At 35.1% G+C, this 21,210-nt stretch overlaps 1 protein-coding gene across 6 annotated transcripts in view; it reads left to right on the plus strand.

Moving 5' to 3' along the window:
* USP25 (ubiquitin specific peptidase 25) overlaps positions 1–21,210 on the plus strand; it is a 143,921-nt gene that overhangs the window by 47,398 nt on the left and 75,313 nt on the right. For 5 of the 6 annotated variants that reach the window (XM_003895613.4, XM_017956514.3, XM_003895612.4 and 2 more), the window contains one exon: positions 13,116–13,278. In XM_003895613.4, the coding sequence (XP_003895662.1) occupies positions 13,116–13,278 (163 nt within the window). Of the gene's footprint in view, positions 1–13,115; positions 13,279–17,220; positions 17,241–21,210 lie in introns of those variants that run through there. The other variant, XM_031665673.1, reaches the window with a different exon arrangement.

Below are 21,210 nucleotides of genomic sequence, written 5' to 3' on the forward strand. Positions count from 1 at the left end.
TTTTTCATTTTTTTTCGTCCTCTAATCTTTTTTGGATGCACTGTTCAATTTAGAACAATTTATAGCAAGGGTTAGCATCCTTTTTCTGTAAAGGGCTAATAGTAAATATTTTTGGCTTTGTTGGCTATAGGGTTTCTGTTATAGCTATTCAGCTCTGGTGCCATAATGCAAAAGCAGCCATAGCTAATACATAATATAATGAGCTTGGCTGTATCCTAATAAACCTTGGTGTACAAAGGCAGCTAGTTGAATTTGTCCCCTCAGCTGTGGTTTGCCGACCTCTGATCTATAGTAAGATAATATGTTTATATATTTTTTTCAAATAAATGGGCAGGGCTCCAAGATGTGTGCTAGAATGCTGTTTTTAATTTAATAACTAAAACTTTTTAGTTTGTAACAGTTCGATTCATCTAAGGACTAAAAAATACATTTGGTTTTCATAATACCTCTAAAAATGGAGATACAATAATTTAATAAACCATTAAATTATAACTAACTGTAATCCTCCAAAGAACTATTTGAAGGCGGTGGTAACTCTATACTGCAGAAGAAATTTAGCTTGCAAGAGGTTAAATGCTTTTTCCAAAGGCACACAGCTCAGATGCGTCTTACGACTTTAATGCTCTGTTCCTTTAACATAGTCCTTTGGTAACAGAATGTACCAAATTTCTCAGGTAATTTTTCTTGGCACAATATCAATAGGATATTTCTTTCCAAGTAATCAAAGATTACTATATGGTAGGAAATGTTTCAAAATGCTATATTTAGCAAAGGTATATAATTTTTTATCTTAGTGCAACTTTTTAATGTCTTTAAATGTTACTTTGGAAACTACTTTGTAAGACATTATATTATGTAAAGACTTAATCAAAATCTATTGTCTGCTGGGTGCAGTGGCTCAAGCCTGTAATCCCAGCACTTTGGGAGGCCAAGGCAGGCGGAACACGAGGTCAGGAGATCGAGACCATCCTGGCTTACATGGTGAAACCCCGTCTCTACTAAAAATACAAAAAAACTAGCCGGGCGTGGTGGCAGCGCTTGTAGTCCCAGCTGTTCAGGAGGCTGAGGCAGGAGAATGAGATGAACCCAGGAGGCGGAGCTTGCAGGGAGCTGAGATTGCGCCACTGCACTCCAGCCTGAGTGACAGAGCGAGACTCCGTCTCAAAAAAAAAAAAAAAAATCCGTTGTCCCCCTCATTAGTTGTGGCTAATATTTATTGCCAGGAATTTTAAATGAAAACCAAAAAATACGTAGTTAGACTTGTTTTCTGAAGCATTTGAGAAATTCTATGAATTGGGCTTTTTCTCTTTTTAAAATGTGTATTGCAATACATAATTGTCTTGAATAATTATAAAACTTGATAATACTTAAACTTTGAGAAATATTTTAAATACAAAACACATGAGTTGGATTTCATATGTAAGGGGCATGATTTTATGTGAAAAGGGTTATGAAAAGAATGTATACTTGATACAAATATTATTTTTAGAATTATACTTTTGTTTATATGAATTTATATGAACATATGAATATAAAATGTGTGTGAGCTTATATACCCAATTAGTATCAGTAGTTCTATTATGTGTTTTCTAATTAAAACAACATGTACTAATTATATAATAAAAGTAAGATAATATAAAAAGGGATGAAGGCCGTTCCTAATTTGATACTCAGTTCAATGTATATGTTATATTATTGTTATGGATAGTTGTTTTTATCCAAAATGGCAAAACAAAATCTCTTCAGATAATGCTTTTTTTCATTCTAGGTCTTTTACATTTTAATATAATTTAAAAATAGTAAATATTTAGTAGATATTATTATTGTAGATGACATAGAGATTTGGCATAGTGTAACATGTCATAAAACTATACTCCCTAGAAGTAAAAGAGTCATATTAATTATGTGTAAATTCAATAACCCATAATGAACAAATGGATGTTCAATGCAAAATATGCGTTTAATAAACTCATATGTTGATCATGTTGTATTCGAAAAAGAGGATGTGGAGAGTTCTAGCTAAACATTATCAGAGATATATTTGCTCCTATGGGTTTATTAAGGTATAGAAATCTAAATTCAAAAGAGAAAATGATGCATTTTAAAGGAAGACATTTATATATTATGCTAAAAGTAAATTAACTCCTTCTTCATTACTGAAGTTCATATAGGGAAAATCTTTGCAAATAAAATTCCAGAATCATTTGCTTATTATATTTTAGTAGACATAATTTAATGTGAAGTTACACATTGGGATACTACATTGTGTATAATTAGATGAGATAAAGCCTGCCGTTTTACATCTTAGAATCCTGTGTTTAGACATTTATATATTTCATGATAAAATTTTTTAAGTAGAACGTTTTTAAAGTATTTATATACTTTTTAGTGTCAGAATTGGATGTATTTATTATCTCTTGATTGTCACTTCCAGGACACAAGTGGAATATGGACAGTTGAAATTTGTTAATAAACTACATTGTGACTGGTTTGTGTCTAGGGTATATTTCTTGTGAAAATGGCTTGCCTCATGAAATAACTTTGAAGTGCTTCATTAGAAGATAGTGCTAAGTTTTCTAGCTAAAATTGTTACAAAGAGCATGCACCTTCAACTATTTCAAGAAATGGTAGACTGCAGATTCTCTTTTTTCCTCATTACTTCTGTGTTTCAGCTAGTTATTTCTTATTATCTTCAGCCTGGAGTTGCCATTGGGGAAAGAAAGAAGGATCGTGTCCAGGAATAGTCAGGGTGGAATTCTGAATTATTAAAATAGGTCTGTATAACGCCTGCATTTTTTATCCTTATCATTACTGAGGAAGCAGTGTGAAAGGGAACTGCCTAAAGACGGTGTGTGAAACAGGAGTGGATGAGGGAGGCAGAGTTAGAAATCTTTTAAAATTGATCTTTAAGAAGGATTTCAGTGCTCAGTAATACCAGATACTTGTGGATGCTAAGGAGCATGGAAGGGCCATCAAATAACCATCAAGGTGCATTATGTCAGATTATGGATGGCCTGGAAAAGTAAGAAATATGACACAGATTAGTTTCCGGGGCCACAAGGTTGTGGCTGTAGGTGACTGATGAACAGCGACAGTGCAACTTGAAAAAGTATCAGCAACAGTGAGGTACCACTGATATCCTCAGGAAGAAGGGTCAACTGGCCGATGTAATCAGTCTGTCCGGGTGGCAGGAGCCACACCCCATGCAGTCAGATACACAGGTCAGCTTTTGGTAGGAGTCACATGTCTGACAAGTTGTGGTAGCCTCTGTGTTAGAAACATCGAGTTCCTTAATATGTACTCTGCATATGATTGCGGATGTGATTCTGTTTTGGGTATTACAATTGTGGCAGGGGTGGTGGTCTGGGTTGTGCAAGTTTGATCAAAAGCTTTATTCTGTTCATCTCATTGAAGAACACATTAGAGCATTCATCCATCACAGTGGCTAAAATTAAAAAGACTGATGGGAAGTGATGTCAGCAAGATCACCGACTAGAGTTGCTTGGCTCTCATCCCCCTCGCGAAAAGGAACCAGAACAATAAATAAGTTTATTTTGTCTGGAGTGACTGAGGAAATGCACTGGAGAGCACCAGGAGAACGGCAAAGTCCCTGTGGAGCATGGAGTCAAGAATAGCTCCACAGGGAGGAGAGCAAAGTATCCTGTCTCTGCCATACTGTCTCCCCTGCCAGGATTGAATCAGAGCTGGGGGTTCTTCTTCTAGGAAGGAAGGTAAGCTGGGAATCATGAGAACTCATCACCGCCGCAGATGCCAGCAGTCACTGCTACAAGAGCGTTCCCCAGTCCTCACAGGTCCCAAGTCCAGCATAAACAGTTGCTGAAAGTACATGTGGCTGCATTCCCCCAGAGCAGGAACCTCTTTGACACTCTGCATCCCTGCAACCCGAGCAGCTGAGGGATGGCACAATTGTGAAACCAAGCCCACATCTGGAGTGCTTCTGACTGGAGGCCAGTAGCCACTCTGTATCCCAGAGGCATTGCCTTCATTCCGCAAAGTTCACACAAGTGCCTCTAGCATTAATACTTTGGCTACTTGGAGCCTAAGCTCAAAGTTACTACTGGGGTCCTGATGCCTAAACCCACAAGGCTCCCTATTACCCAGGGAAGCAGGTGGGCCTGCATGGCAGGGCAACCCCATGCAGCCACCAGGCTAGTGTACACCTGTCCCTGGCTCAGTAGCTGGCCTGGAGGTGGCCCCACCCCAAGGGAGAGAGTAGTGTACAGCCAGTGGGCCTGCGTGAACTTGCTCCCAGCTTGAACAGCTGGCCCAAAGGCTGTCTGCTTGTATCACTGGAGGATTCTGCACAGCTGCTGGGCCACAATTGCCTGCCTTTAGTCCAGTAGCTGGGTTGGAGGCATTCTACCCACAGCTCAACCCTACATCACCAGAGTCATGCACAGCCTCCAGACCTGCATGCATCCACCCCTGGCCTGATAGCCAGCCCAGCAGTAACCCTGCCATTCAGGAAAGACCATCGTACAACCTTTCTGGCCTGCTGTATCAGCATGTGCCTGGCCAGCAACCAGCCTGTTGCCCCCAACTCCAGAAAAACCATGCCACCACAGTCATGGTCTCCTGCATACTAGGTCACTGAGATAATCACGGACATCGCAGGTGAGGATTCCAGCTGAATAATGTGTATGGAGACCTCACTACTGAGTCCACCCTGAACCAAAGCCAACACACCATTTCCAGTCAGCACCCTAGGACCCATCAACAGGAAAAAGCCTCTTCTTATGAAAACTCCTCATTAAAATTGGAAAAAGCAATTGTTCATTAGATGCACAGATACCAACATAGAGACAGAAGAATCATGAAAAAGCACGGAAACCTGTCACCTCCAAACCTGGTGTCCAAACCTGGCACCACAATGCACCTTTAGTAACAGAATCAAAAGAAAAGAATATTTATGAAATGCATGAAAAATAATTCAAAATAATGACATTAAAGAAACTTCTGAATTGTAAGAGAATACAACAATTTAACGAAATTAAAAAAAATTCATGAACTGAGTGAGAAATTGAACAAAGATATTACGGAAAGGAACAAAACAGAAATCTTGGAGCTTGAGGAATTCAGTGAATGAAATAAAAAACAAATACAATTGAGAGCCACAGTAACAGACTAGAACAAGCAGTATAATGCATTTCTGAACTTGAGGACAGATCTTTTGAAATAACACAGAAGAACAAGAAGAAAAAAGAATACCAAAGAATGAAGAAAGCCTGTAGGACTTACCAGACACCATTAAGCAAATCTATATTCATATTATGGGAGTGCCAGAGAAAGAAGAAGTGAAGAAAGGCATAGACCACCCATTTGGTTAAATAGATTGTCTGTGCCCTTCTTCACTTCTTGGAAGAAAGTTTTGGGAAGTTATGGACATCTAGGAATAAAAAGATCCCCAATACAATTCAACCCCCCAAAATCCTCTCAAAGGTACACAATTCTAAAAGCTGTAAGACGAAAACATTACATCACATATACGGGAATTCCCGTTACACTGTCAGTACATTTCTCAGCAGAGACTGTAGTACAAGACAGGAGAGAGTGGGATGACATATTCACAGTGCTGGGAAAAAAATAAATAAGTAAACTGTCAGCAAAGAATATATCTGGCAGTGCTATCCTTAAGAAATGAAAAAGAAATAGAGACGTTCCAGACAAGCAAAGGTGACAGAATCCATCACCACTAGACTGGTCTTACAGAAACACTTACGGGAAATAATAGGAAATGAAAGAATGATTAATATCTTGAAAATATGTGAAAATACAAAACTCATCAATATAGGTAAATCCATAATCATATTCAGAATACCCCAGTGCTATAATGGTGCTTTGTAATTCCTTCAGTCCTCTAATATGAAGGTTTAAAGTTAAAAAGATCAGAAACATCAACAGCTACAATTAGTGGCTAAGGAACACATGAAAGATAAAGATGTGACTGGGCGTGGTGACTCACGCCTCTAATCCCAGCACTTTCGGAGGCTGAGGTGGGCAGATCATCTGAGGTCAGGAGTTTGAGACCAGCCTGATCAACATGAAAAAACCCAATCTCTACTAAAAATACAAAATTAGCTGAGCATGGTGGTGCACGCCTATAATCCAAGCAACTTGGGTGGCTGAGGCAGGAGTATCGCTTGAACCCGGGAGGCAGAGGTTGTGGTGAGCCGAGATCACGCTCTTGCACTCCAGCCTGGGCAACAAGAGCGAAACTCCGTTTCCAAAAAAAAAAAAGATGTAAATTATAGCAATCAAAACACTAAACATGGCAGGGTAGGGGAGGGAGGGGAAAAAGTCTAGATTATTTTTGTGTGACCAAAGTTAAGTTGTTATTAGCTTAAAATAGTCTGTTGTGACTATAAGACTCTTTATGTTAGCTCCATGGTAACCACAAGAAAAATTATAGTAGATAGACAAACGAGAAAGGAAACAAAGCTTAGCATTATAGAAAACCACCAAACCACGGAAGTAAACAAGAGGGGAAGAATCACACGAAGGATCTTCAAAATATTGAGAAAACAAAATAGCATGAGTAAATTATTACTTATCAATAGTAACCATGAATGTAAATGGATTAAATTCCCCAATTAAAAAATACAGAGCAGCTAGATGGATTAAAAAAAAAAAGACCCAACTATATGTTGCCTACAAGAGACATACCTCATCATTAAATATAAACATAGACTGAAAGTGAAGGGATGGACAAAGATACCCCATGCAAATGCATACCAAAAGTGAGCAGAAGCAGCCATATTTGTACTAGATACAGTAGACTTTAAGTCAAAAACTGTAAGAAGAGACAAAGTCATTATGTAATAATAAAAGGATCAATTCGCCAAGAACAAAACTATAAATAAATGAGCACTGAACACCAGAACATCCAAATAGATAAAGAAAATATTATTAAAGTGGGAAATAGACTCCAATACAACAATATTAGGGACTTCAGCATCCGCTTTTAACAATAGACAAATGATTTAGAAACATGAGACTTAAACTACACCGTGGACATTTACAGAACATTAACAGCTGCAGAATACACATTCTTCTCAACTGTGCATGGAATATTCTCCAGTAAAGATCATATGTTAGAGATGGTATCAAGTATTTTACCAGACCACAACTGTATAAAACTAGAAATCAACAACAAGAAAAACATTAGAAACCAACAAATACATGGAAGTTAATATGCACCTTAATAACCAATAGGTCAGTGAAGAAATTAAAAGGGTAATTAGAAAGTTTGCGGGGACAAAGGAGCACGGAAACACATTATACCAAAACCTATGGGACACAGTGAAACCTGTTCTAAGTGGGAAGTTTATGGCAATAAATGCCTGCATCAGAAATGAAGAAAGATTTCTAATAAACAGCTTAACTGTGCAACTTAGAGAAACTTGAAAAACAAGAACAAACTAAACCCAAAATTGGTAGGATGGAAATAATAAAGCTTAGAGCAGAAGTAAACAAATGAAGACTAAAAAAGCAATTCAAAAGATCAATGAAATTTTTTGAGACGATAAACAGAATTAACAAACCTTTAGACTAAGAAAAAAAAAAAAAAAGGACTCAAATAAATAAAACCAGACATGAAAAATGAAACATTACTAATGTATCACAGAATTGGAGGATCACAAGAGACTGTTATGAACAACTGTATACCAACAAATTCTAGAATATAGAAGAAATGGATAAATTCTTGAACACACAACCTACCAAGATTAAATTGAGGAGAAATGGAAAAAAATAAGCAGACCACAATGAGTGAGAGAATTGAACTACTAAAGCCTGACATAAAAAAAAAAAAAGCCCAGTTTCTGATCGCTACATTGCTGAAGTCTATCAAACATTTAAAGAGCAACTAATATTAATTCTCAAACTATTCTGGAAAATTAGAGAGGAGGGATACTTCCAAACTCATTTTATGAGGCCAGCATTACCCTGATTCAAAAACTAGACAAGGATACAACAAAAAGAAAACTACAGGCCAGTATCCCTGATGAACCTAGATGCAGAAATTCTTAACAAGATTCTAGCAAGCCCAGTTCAATAGCATATTAAAAACGTCATCCACTATGATCAGGGTTCATCCCAGAGATGCAGGGATGGTTCAACATACACAAATCAATAAATGTGATACATCACATTAACAAAGGAGAACGAAAACCATGTAATTTCAGTAGATGCAGAGAAAAGCACATTACAAATTTTAACATCCCTTCATGATAAAAACTCTCGAAATAGATAAAGTATGTACCTCAACACAATAAAGACCATAGTTGAGAAACCCACAGCTAGTAGTATGCCGAATGGGGAAAAAAAATGAAAGCTTTTCCATTAAGATCAAGAACCTAACAAAGATGCACACTTCCAATAATCCTATTCAACATAGTAATGGAAGTATTTGAGCGGTTAGGCAGGAGAAAGAAAGAAAAGACGTCGAAATTGGAAAGGAGAAAGTAATCTGTTTTCAGATGATATGATCTTAAATATAGAAAACCCTAAAGAGTTGACCAAAAAACTGTTAGAACTCATAAATGAATTCAGTAAAGTTGTAGGACACAAAGTTAATGTACAAAAATCAGCACTTGTATGTGCTAATTGTGAGTTATTTGAAAAATTAAGAAAATTTCATTTACAATAGCTACAAAAAATCAAGATACCCTAAGAATAAACTTAAAGAGATAAAAGATCTCTACACTGAAAACTCTAAAACATTGAGCAAAGAAATAGAAGAGACAAACAAGTGGAAATACATCATATGTTCATGAATTAGAAGAATTAATATTGTTAAAGTGGCCATACTACCTAAAGTCATCTCCAGACTTACTGCAGTCCGTATCAAAATTTCAGTGACCCTTCAGAGAATTAGAAAAGACAATCCCGTAAATTCATATGGAACCACAAGAGAGCCCAAATAGCCAAAGCAAGCCTGACAAAAGGAACAAAAGCTAGAGGCGTCATTACCTGACTTCCGAACATACTGCTAGAATATAGTAAGCAAAACAATGACATTAGTGTAAAAAACAGACACGTAGACCAGTGGAACAGAATAGCCCACAAATGGACACACCTACAGCCAACTGATTTTTGACAAAAACTGTTACCTGGAGTAAATCTAAGAAATATACAAGAACGTCCATGAAGAAAATGATTAAACATCATTAAGACACATTAAAGAATACATAAATATTTTGAAACATATGCTGTTTCATGAATTGGAATACTGACCATCGTCAAACTGGTCAGTTCTTCTTAAATTGATTTATGGGTTTAGTTTGATCCCAATTAAAATACTATTAGTTTTGTTTTTGCTTTTTTAGGAAATCAAATGAGATGTCTCTCCCCCCCCCCCCCTTTTTTTTCTTTCTGGTTGATCTATACAGCTTAAAGTATATGCATGTTTCTCAGTGAGTGTAATACTTCCCAAAAAGGGGCTTAGGTGAGCTATAAAGTGGGATATGTTCAGTATTACTGCTATAGGCAATTTAACAACACAAAATGATAAAATAATAACACCCTGTCTTCCCCCCAAAGAAAACCCTGTGTAATAAAATTTAATGGAAACATGAACATCTACCATATGTAAATGCTTTAAACATTTAGTGTAGTGTGTGGAAGGAAAAGAGGCAGCAAAACATTTTGTCATCTTTTTATATTGCTTAATACCAAGGTCATGACCAATTTTGAGAAGATAAAGCAAGGTGATAGGTCAGGCTGGTTTTTGGTTTGTGGCTTATGAGTTTACCCTTCAAACCTTTTGTTATAGGCTATCTCTGAGCTCTCTGAGATTTACCTATTTTTTTTTTCCTCTACCAGCTGGTAATAACTGGATTTTAGCTATTGCATGCCTTATACTTAAGAGCTTGGGTGGTATCATTGGAAAGGCCGGGGAGGAACCCTTATGCAGGATTTTGCTTTATAAAAAGTTTGGATTTATGGTGCCAGTACTAGATTACAGAAGGGGATCAGGCGTAGCAATAGAGCAGTATTTGAGCTAGAGGTTGACTTTTACAATCAGTCAGTCAATCAGTAACTGAGAAGTAGCAGCATTTAATATCTTAATCATCCATTTACTTTAAAAACGTGTTTATCCCTCATTATATAATGTTCCCTCTAGCAGTAAAGCAAATTCTTGTTTCTACTTTTCAGACACTGATTGGAGACACTGGTTAACATTTTTGGCACAGTGATAAGTGTGTTTATTAAGTTCTTTAGGAACCAAGAGGAGATGGTAGGAGGAAACCTACTGAGGCATGCTATAAAATTCTGGTGATAAAATATGTTTAAATTAAGAGGGTCATGAAATCATGGCATTCCCCTTTCACCTACATTCTTTTTTTTTGCACCATAATTCTACCATGTGGTTTGGTTAAGGTGTATTATGATAAACCTGTTTCTTAAAAACCCGTACTTTTGTTACAGTGAATGATGTTATCTGCCATATGACTGAATTGAGCTACTTAGGGAATGGTTATTATTTTTAGATCGTAGGTGACTTTGAGGAGCAGTGAGCCGTTACATGCATCTCTTGAACTTTAATCAAAGTTGTTACACTTTGTACCTCATTTGACCTCTGTAAAAGAAAGTTGTATAGGAGTGCTGGGAAGATGTTGTCTTGGTTCATATCCTTAACTTTCTTGCCCTTCTAACTTCCTTTTTGGAATGGTGTGACAAATGGTTCAGGCGTTACTTGCTCCTAGAAGTACATTTGAGGCCACACATTCTTGCAAGTTCTGTGTGGGGAGAGAGAAGGCAAAGGAACTAAAAAGCTTACATTATCTCAATATATCAATGTGACGTTTCATTAAATATTTTATATGTAAACATACAAATCAAGTGGTGTGTATTTTTTGGTAGAGCAGAAGAGGGGCATAAAGGAATTGACTATACTTAAAACATTTCAGAAGACCTTCCTGGGGTTTAGTAATCTTAGCCCAGATCTGGAATATGAAAAATATACTTAGGGTGTATTGTGCAGAAATCAGATATCCTCAAGTTTTCTGTAACTGATGTGTGTATGAACCATTTCCTGCTTATATCTGCTTTGTTGACATTATTAAGGATTTGTTTCTTGGTATAATTAGTAGTTAAATATAATGACAGATGTTCATATGCTATAGATTCAGGATTATGTCTGGTTCTTTTAGACTTTTGAGCAGTTTATATTTTAGACTATGCTGTAGAATCGTCTTTTTACATAATTGTTGTTTATCTGCACTGGTACTAGTCAATTGCTGGGTACCTCTTCTGTCTCTTACATAGGATCACTGGTACTACTTGTTTTATGGTATCGTTTTTATCTACCTTTCCCAGAATTTACTCCATGTTTTAGTTTATCTCTGACTACCAAGATAAAAATAAGTTGGCTGTATCTAAATGTCTAAATATACATATATATTACAAAAGGAACAAAATTTCCAAATGAGAATACTGCCATTTATAAAAGTCAGTAAAAAGTTAAATATGCCCTCTATATACCACCGTCTTTTGTATTACAGTTACTTTTTATATACTGTACATTAACCTTTCTTTTTTGAGCATAAACTAGTCTTGTACAAATTCAATTTGTTCTGGTTATTATCATTCTGCCGAACTGCAATAACTGTTAGAAGGTCTTTAGGACCTCCTAGGACTCCAGTAGGAGAGTCAAGTTGACTCTCTTTTTATCTCTCCCTTGTATTCTTGAAAACTTGTTTCCTGGTAACCGTAGAATGTTCTAGATGTTCCTTGGTTTTCCTCTGCCCCAGTTCATCTAAGTAAATGTCTTTCAAGAACTTCTGGTGTCTTTTAGTGAAAAAAGCTGAGTCTGGCGTTGCCTGTGGGAGTTGATTTTTGGGCAGAGAGTAGTGCTGCCCCGTTGGGTCACTCTTAAGTGTGACAGAAGTGTGACCTGTTTACTTTTAACTACATGAGTTTACATTTTAGCATATCATGTTGTTACCAGTTTTTCAAAAATGTACGTTTTATTGATTCCCAAAGACTGACTTTTGTATTCACATGGGATATTTTAGTGATATTTTAGATTTCATTGTATCTAATGTCTTCTAGTAAGTATTGATGTTAAGGATAAAATAATATTATTTTGACATTAATCTGATAGGATAAAATCTTTAGGATAAAAATGGTGTAGAATGAATGAGATTTTCTTGAACCAAAAAATTGAGGTTCTAGTAATTAACACAAAGTGGTTCGAATACCTGAATGATGTTTATGGTGATTTAGAATAATAAGTAACAAGTTTCTTTTTTTCTTCTTTTTTTTTTTTTTTGGCTGAAGCCAAGTAGCAAGTAACACATTTCTTGAGCAGGCAGAATGCTTGGTTAGATCCTATGTGGGAACCAGGGTTTTCCGGTTACGATTATAGTTGTGTTGTTGCGTGCTCAGGAGCAAGAAACATTATTAAGCAAAGTAGCATTACTTTCGCAGATTTAGATATGCTTAAGATATTCGTAGGTGAGTTTATTTTGGAAAGGTTAACTATCTTTTGTTATTCTAATATGTATTCTAATATTTCATTAGTTTTTCCCAAAGGCAAACTTTTGGGCAAAGCAGTGAACTATAGGTTTTCTTTTCCATTACTTGGCTGTCATAGGGACGTAGATCTCAAGAATTGAAAGGAATCATAAAGTTTTACTCAGTTAAATTTTTTGTAGAAAAACTAAGTGGTCAGTGGTAAAAGTGCAACTTGTTCAGTTTTTAATGTTTTCTTGATTCAGAGTAATTGTTATAAGAAGTCCTTATGTTACATTGTGGATACGTGCTTTAATCGTTACTTCTCAGAAAATCCATCTAGATGCTATATATTTCTGGTACGAAATATCTGACTTGTTGAAATGTGATTTACTGTACTGTTATATAACACTACCATTTTATGTTTGAAATTTCATTTTTCTTAGGAAGAAAGGCTACACTTCTTTATGTATTAGCATTGACACTGCTAAAACCTCTATTTGAGTAAAGTTAGTAATAAATATTATTTCTTCAAATACATTATTCAAATCTTATGTAATGAAAGTACTTTTAAAATGTGTGGTATGGCTGGGATATACCATTATATAATGCTGCATTTTTTTCCACCATTGCTTAAGAGTTCTTGAAGCCAGCATAGCAGAGAATAAAGCATGTTTGAAGAGGACACCTACAGAAGTTTGGAGGGATTCTCGAAACCCTTATGATAGAAAAAGACAGGACAAAGCTCCCGTTGGGCTAAAGAATGTTGGCAATACTTGTTGGTTTAGTGCTGTTATTCAGGTAAGGATCTTTCTTTATTCAGTTCTTATTTGATGTGTATGATAGCTATGGAAAGTGAATTGGTTGTGTTTAAGTTGTGTACTTTAAAGATAAGTACAGAGAAGTTTTTAATATACCCTTTAGTCTAATAAACTAGCTTGGGGATTGCCGTATCCTCCCATCCCTCTTTCTTTTTCATTTATAGTATGTGTTTTTTAACAGTAGATCACTACTTATACCTTTCACTTACTTGGAATCAATTTATCCTTTCTTTCTGCCTTTAGGAATTGTTGGGGTGGAAATAATTTTGTATATATTTCCCTGCAAATTTATGGAGGCATTGTAACCAAGTTTGAAACCAGAGCTGGCTTTTTGTGGGTCAGATCAGATTTATTTGTATATACTAGACAATGTTGTTTATAGAATTATAGACACTTAATATTTTTAATAAGAAGAGGCATTTTATTTGAGGTTGGTATAGATTTGCAAATAATTCTCAGTTTGCATATTAAATGATGTGATGAATAAATATTGATAAATTAAGAATAACACATTGTCTTTTTTTACTAAGAAATCCCTTAATGATATGTTTTTTGATCTGTTTATTCTAAAATAAGAGACATATGTATGTGTAGATATCCATTGTCTTCTCAATTTGAAACAGTTTCCTTTACGTGTTAATGACTGTTATCAGAATTCTTTATCGTTCTCAGTTAACATTGATAATGTTTTCCATCAGATTGTAAAACTTTGGAACAATTTATGAATAATATGTCCTTAATTTTTATTACTCCTTAGGAAAGTTAACTAATATTTTGTGTTTTTTTGGTAAGGCAGTTGAATTATAGCTTATTATTTCATGTTCCTGATGAATGCTTTTTACGTCACTGTACATGTATGCTATTTTTTAAGTTCAAAATATGTCTTCATTTTGTAACTTTCCAAACCTGTGTGTATGACAGCTTAAACTTTCATATGGTATTAAGGCAACTAACAGGTTATTTTCATTTTCTACAAGTTAACTGTTTTTGCTAACCTGTAATTTTAACTTTTTTAATATACTTCAGTGCTATAGTTTTCACATTTTTCTCCCTTTTTGCTTCTGGTGAGTAATACCGCATAATTTGATTTCCTTTGTTTTTCTGGATTTACCTCACTTTTTAATATGCTGTGGTGCATCCTAATAAGTAATATGCTATGCTGTTGGTTTTTCCAGGACATTAAGATGCTAAGGAATACCTGGGTTAACATAAATCTATAGTAGTATCTTTGCTTCTAGCCTTGATTATACATTATTTGTTTACTTACATGCCAAAAATAGTATCTAAAATGTTGATACCTTAGAGTTTCTTAGATCATCGTAATAGGCCATCTCACTTTACTTGCACTATTTATTAAGAAGGTTTGTACATGTTATAATTCAGACATAGTTTTAAAATATTAAGTATAGTTGTAAGGCTGTGAACTGGGTGTTCATGAACATGTTTTGCTGCCTGTATTTGGTCAGGTAGATGCTGTCTCAGCACGATTGTGACAGATACATGAGGGTCATTGATGAGAAGCTTTTCTTAGAAAAGTGTAAGAAGAATAAAGTATTTGTAAATAATATTGTTAGAATAGTTGCTTTTTATTTCTCCATCCTGTATTTGTACGGAAGTTCTGTTTGAAATGATAAATGCTGATATAGGGATAATGACCTTTTGTTTTAGTAGAATAAACTTCTTTCAGCAGCTCAGTTTAATCTTGATACAGTCACAATCTATTTCTACCCTAAGTTTGCTAATCTTAGCTTTTCTTTTTAGCTTAGTTTTTTTTTTTTTTTTTTTTTTTTTGAGAAGGAGGGAATGGGCTAGCAAAAAATTATCTTTTAAAAAAATGCCTAGCTTATTTAAAAACTAGTAATTATACTAGTTTTAAAATTTTATCTAAGTTTAGTGGCTGCTTAATCCCTAACATAGGCAAGTATAAGAGGGCTTGATTTATTTATTTTTCTTTGGGTGAAATCTAAACATCTAGGAGAAGTAACCTATAAGCTTAAAAATTCAGGTTATAATGGCCTAATAAGATAATGACTTTTCAGGGAGTAGAAAACATTAAGCATCGAACTGTAGAAAATGTTAGGGGGGGTGGGGCAGAAAAATTTAGCTACAGATGACCTGAAGTTTTACTTTTTGTGATAATTTTAAAGTCTATTAAACTATTTTAAGTAGCTTTTAATTTTTATCTTTAGTAGAGTCTTCTTAAAAATTTTCTACCATTATTGCTTAACTCTAAAATATAAACTGAGATATAATACTTGATCATCATAAATGGACTTTTTACTTATGAATGAAAAATTGGGCCAAAAATCTACCTTAGTGTTGGAGGTTTTGTTGTTTTCCAGAGTGAGTGAGTTGGAAGTTATTCAAATTGTGATGTAAATGTACTGTAAAGTTTTGATTACAGAATTTTCTCAGGGATGGAATTTACTTAGTTGGTCGGACTAATATGAAACAACTGGGAATCCTAATTCTTTTTCTTGTAAATATATTGACCAGTTATGGAAGTTTACTAGTAATATCACCCTTTAACTTCAAAGCATATAGCTGGGGTAGGCTACAACAGATATAGATAGCTTTGCATACTTATTATTTTAGATATTGAGACCAATATTTTGGTAGAAAGGGGGAACAGAATGTAAGAAAGGGAATATAAACAAAGAGAAGATTATACAGGTAATGGCTTAAATAATCTTTTGGTTGCTGGCAACATTAGCCTGTCTTTAGGTTGGACATCAACCCCTCAGCTAGTCAGGATTATTTTTGTTCTGTTCACTTGGTACTTTTATGTAGAAAGTACGGATTGCAGCTTTCCCCACTAGGGTGTCGGTGAATGAGTTAGCTATTTGGAGGTGTACGTTCTCCTCTGTAGCTCCGGGACATCTTGTTGAAGTGCTGTGGGTGCTCATGATGACCCTTAGCCCCTTAGCACCTTTCCATGTGGATGCTTCTGTGATGCCGAGAAGTAAGGTGCTTATACTTCTCAGTTTGCTTGTCGTAGTCTATTTTACTCTTCTTGTAGATCTGTTGGCACCTGTCACTTAGTCCTAAAGCTCTGCTGTGTATGATGGTAAAGTATGTGGTTACCTTGCTCATAAACCATGTAACTGCAGGCTGACTAAAATACAGGTACCCTGTGTTTTATAAATTTTACTAAAATACGTCCACCCTGTGGGCAGAGAGCACATTTAGGTTACTCTATATTAGTGTATATAATACAGTGTCTGGCACATTGGAATAGTCCATCTAGTAATTATTACATGAATGGATGAATAAACCAAAAGGGAGCATGTATGGAGCATCTAAAATATTAAGTGAGGATATTTTTAAAAATGATGCATATTGTCAAAACAGGATATAATTTAAAATGCTTATTCATACTCCTTGCTTTTATCTCTTTAATTTTCATCAAAGAAAAAATCATATGGCACTAAAATGCTTAAACCTGTCTGCTTCCTAGTCCTGCCCCATGAAAGACACCTGTATCTAGTCCATTTCTTCTCGATCTTCATTTTTCTAAATGGCATGCCTTCCCACTGAGATAGGGGTTCGTTCTTTCGGTTCACCTGCCTAGAATTGCCCTTTCTTTCATCTCTCAACATAGTTATAATACAAATTAAAAATAGTAGGTAGTCAGTATTTACATTTTTTATAACTTTATAAATATTACAGTGATTCACTAGGCCCTCCTGTCTATAGTACTTTGTTATCCTGGTGTTGTCAATTGCTACCTTTTTCCCCCTATTTTCTATATACTTTAATATTTTCTAAATGCTTCAACATCTTTGTTATGGTCTTAATAATATATTCTGTATGACCACACATGTTAGCTTCATTTTTTTTTGTTTGTTTTTGGAGTTCTGTCCCACAGAACATTTCTCTATTTCAGATTTGGAGTGGATTCTGATTGTTTTTGGTTTAAGCATGATGACTCGCTTTTTAAAAGTAAGTCTAGAGAAATGGGATTGGTTGATGTGGGTATCAGTTTACATGTTTTTTACTTAATCTTGCTATTCATAGCTCTGAATCTTATCTCTCCTTTCTACCGCGACATACAGTTTTTTCTGAACCTGAGTCATTGAAGATCTCAATAGACTAAATTTCCTGTACCCCCACAGAGAGGAGGCAATTGTCTGAATGTGCTGGGTCTGGAAAGGACATGGGGATTTAATTGTTCTGTACATAGACTTTTAGTTTCAACAATGCCATCTATTTTTCAGTCCCTGCCTCACCATGAAACTTACGTGATACCTTTCTAATTTTTTTTTAATCCTCCAAGGAGAATTTATCATCCTTCTCAGTACTCTCCATTGTAGGCAGTTTGTGTTTCGTTTCCTCTGCACTCTTGTCATCACTGTTTTTCTTTTTCACAAAGTATTTCGACTCTTATCCTCCATTTGGTCTTTGTTATTAGCAGGAAGCTAACCAAACTTCATTTTCGAAAGTGGTTTTCAAAATTCACATACTAGCTTTGGACTGAATGAAAGGATGCTGATTTTCAGGTGCATTAATCAAAAACACTCTTTAGGCAGTAAAAGTTACCCTTTCCTACCTCTTTTGAAGGAATACATTGGACAGTACTCATATGACTTTGGTGAAGGATATAGGGTATTTGGGACTTGAAAAACTTAATTTTTATGATTTGTTGTGATGATCGATGGTGATGAGTTTCACTGGGTAATGGCAGATGAAGTTGTTTTAGACCATCTGCCTCGTGATGTTTTGCTGGATTCAAAAACAGAAATAAAACCAACTTGTTGAGGGCATCCTGGGGTCCTAAAGCAGTGAGGAATTTTGAGTAAAGAAAGATAGTCAGAGAATGAGCTTGTTATTTTTGATGGATTTTGTCTTTTAGGCGTCTCCAGAACTGACTGCTGAGTGGCTGACGAACTAAGAAAATTTTTGCACAAAGTTTGAGCCCTAGTAAAACATCTTAGACTTTGAGTTGAATTTCTAAATGGTTAGAATGTGGCATTAACTGATAACTGAAAGTTAAGACAGGCTTCCTAGTTTCTGAATTATCTCAGAATGTATTGGATTAAGGCGACCTGAGACTGGAAGTGACTCTAGTCTACCTGCCTGCCAGAGCAAACGTAAATTCTCTCTTAGAAGATAATATTATCTGGGAACCTTTCCTTCATTTTTCATACACAATGTCTAGTACTCAGGTCAGTCATACCAGAAAATAAGATGTGTGTGAAAACTAATACAAAAAAAATGGACAATAGAAAACAGCACAGGAAAATCGGAATATGTGTCTGCCATAATAATAATTGATATGTTCAAGGAATTAAAAGCAAGGTTGAGAGTCTGAAGAAAACTAAAAACTATAAAGAACAAAATGGAAATTTCAGAATGGAAAAATATAAATGAAACTAAGAAGTGAGTGAATAAATTTAGCAGCGTTACTAGACACAACTGAAGGGATAATTAGCCAACTGGTAAATTAATCTGGAGAGTATTTTTCAGACTAAAGCTATGACATAAAGATGGGAGCATCAAAGAGTTACTTTGGATATGGTGAGTAGTACTAACAGTGTATCTGTAGTTCCAGAAGGAGAGTAAAAGGAAATAGGGCAAAAGCATATTTGAAGAGATGATTCACAATATTCCAAACTTGAGAGAGATCAAGTCATAGATTCAGGAAGCAATATGAATGAAATAGTATAAACATAAAGAATACTGCACCAGAGTACATCATCATAAAACAAAAAAATAACTATAGACAGAAATTCTAAAAGTTGCAAGGAGGAGAAAGATGCACATATAAAGGAGCAAAAACAAGACTAATAGTTGACTTGGATACCTTTAAACATCAAGTCACACATCAGCAGAAATAATGTCTTTAAAGTGCTGGAAATAAATAACTGGCCATCTTGAATTTTATACCTAGCAGAAGTCTTTTAAAATGAAGAAAAACATTTCAGTCAACAGAAGCTGAAATAATTCTTCACCACCCACACCAAAGGAAGTTGTAAGTGTCCAGGAACAAGGAAAATACTCTATCTACAGTGGGAGCTCAGAGAATAGAAGTGGGATTGAGATTCTTCTAACCTGCCAGCATTCTCTTTCCTCTTTAAATTCCTCAAAAGAATAGTCTGTGGTTTGTCTCCCCTACTTAAAGTACTCCCCTTATCTTTGGTTTCACTTTCTGCTGTTTCAGTTACCTGCTGTTAATTGTGGCTGAAAATATTACAGTACTGAGAGAGAGGAGGGAGGGAGACCACATTCATATAACTGTTGTTGCAGTATGTTTTTTACAGTTGATCTATTTTATTATTGTTGTTGTTAATCTCATACTGTGCCCAATTTATAAATTAAACTATCATAGGTATGCAAGGAAAAAAATCATAGTATATATGGGGTTCAGTAATATCTACGGTTTCAGGTATTCAGAGGAAGTTTTGGAATGTATCCCTTTTGGATAAGAGGGTGCTACTCTATACCCCGTTTTCCAATTATTTAATGCCTCTGTTCTTCCTCTACCACTCAACTGAAAACATGACTTTCCAGTTGCCAAATCCAAAGGTTATTTCCCTGTCCTTAATTTATTGGAAGAATGTGGCAACTTTTCATGATATTGCTAATCTTGTCCTCCTTGAAATGTGCCAGCTATTTTTTGATGTACAGCAGAATCTTTTGTGGAACTTTGTATCTTTATTGAGAGTCCCCTGACATTGTTATTTTTTAAAGCTCCACAATTTATTCAGATCCACAAGTATGTTTGAAAGCCTTTGTTTTCTCCACTCCTTTTTCTTCTGTGATTTCCCTTAGTATACCTTTCTCTTTCTCAACATTTTTTTTTTTTGCTTGTGACTTTTAAATGATGCTTTCTCCCCAAGGTTCTGATCTTGGCCAACTGTTAATGTATTCATATCCCTTCTGGTTTGTTACTTCTACTGTTATTGTTTTAATCAGCAGTCACAAGACTGTAATCCCTACAATGGCAGAGAATACCTTCTTAGTGTCTGTCATATAGTAGGTGTTCCATAAATATTTGTTAAATGAATGAATAAATGATTTATTTTATGTGCTTATATTGTTTTATCTTTCTAGATCACAAGATAAAATATTTTTTTACAATTTCTGTTACCAGCTTTATGGTTTTACCTTTCATATTTAGGCTGTTAATTGATCTATGTAATCTGGCTCTATTTCTTTATATGTAGTTTTCTCAGTACCCAACTGTTGATCAAAAGCTTATTTTCTCATTGATTTGTGGTGCCACCTTTATCTTCTGTCGAGTTGACTGACTCACGTTTTCTAAGATTTAATACATTATCACTTCCTGTATAGTAATTTTCAAACTTTATAAACTGTGACCCAAGAAAAGAATATACTGTATATTATAAAACATTTTACACATACACAAATTTGTAAAATATCTACAATGAAAGTTTTGTAAGAAAATACTCTGATGAATTTACTGAGTATGATACATTGTGATTTTTTCCATTGTATTTTATCACATTTTAAACAAATGTTCAGCATGATGACAGTAAATGGTTGCAAACTACAGTTTAAAAAAGATACTCCAGGAAGCCTTTCTATGAGCATCCATTATATTCTTGTGTAATTATTATCACTGCATCTTGAAGTCACGACATTTCTATTATACATCTGTCTCCTTTCTAAATTGTGTATTTCCTTGAGCATTGAGATAATATGTAATTTCTTTGTGTCTCTATCACCTAGGATCTGGTGAATAAATTTATTTGTACTACATTTTTCTAGAATTAATAATACATCTAGATAATTCATGGTAAACATAGCACATCTAAAAAATTTTGGACTTGACATTTGCATACTCTTTCTTTTGAGGACTGCTTAAGTGCGTATAAAGAGAGCTATTAATAACGAGTAGTATTTTCAAAAAGTTGTCCAAATATAATCTTGTGCACCATCAAGTATCAAG

The sequence above is a fragment of the Papio anubis genome, chromosome 4, assembly GCF_008728515.1.
Source record: "Papio anubis isolate 15944 chromosome 4, Panubis1.0, whole genome shotgun sequence".
NCBI classification, from domain to species: Eukaryota; Metazoa; Chordata; class Mammalia; order Primates; family Cercopithecidae; genus Papio; species Papio anubis.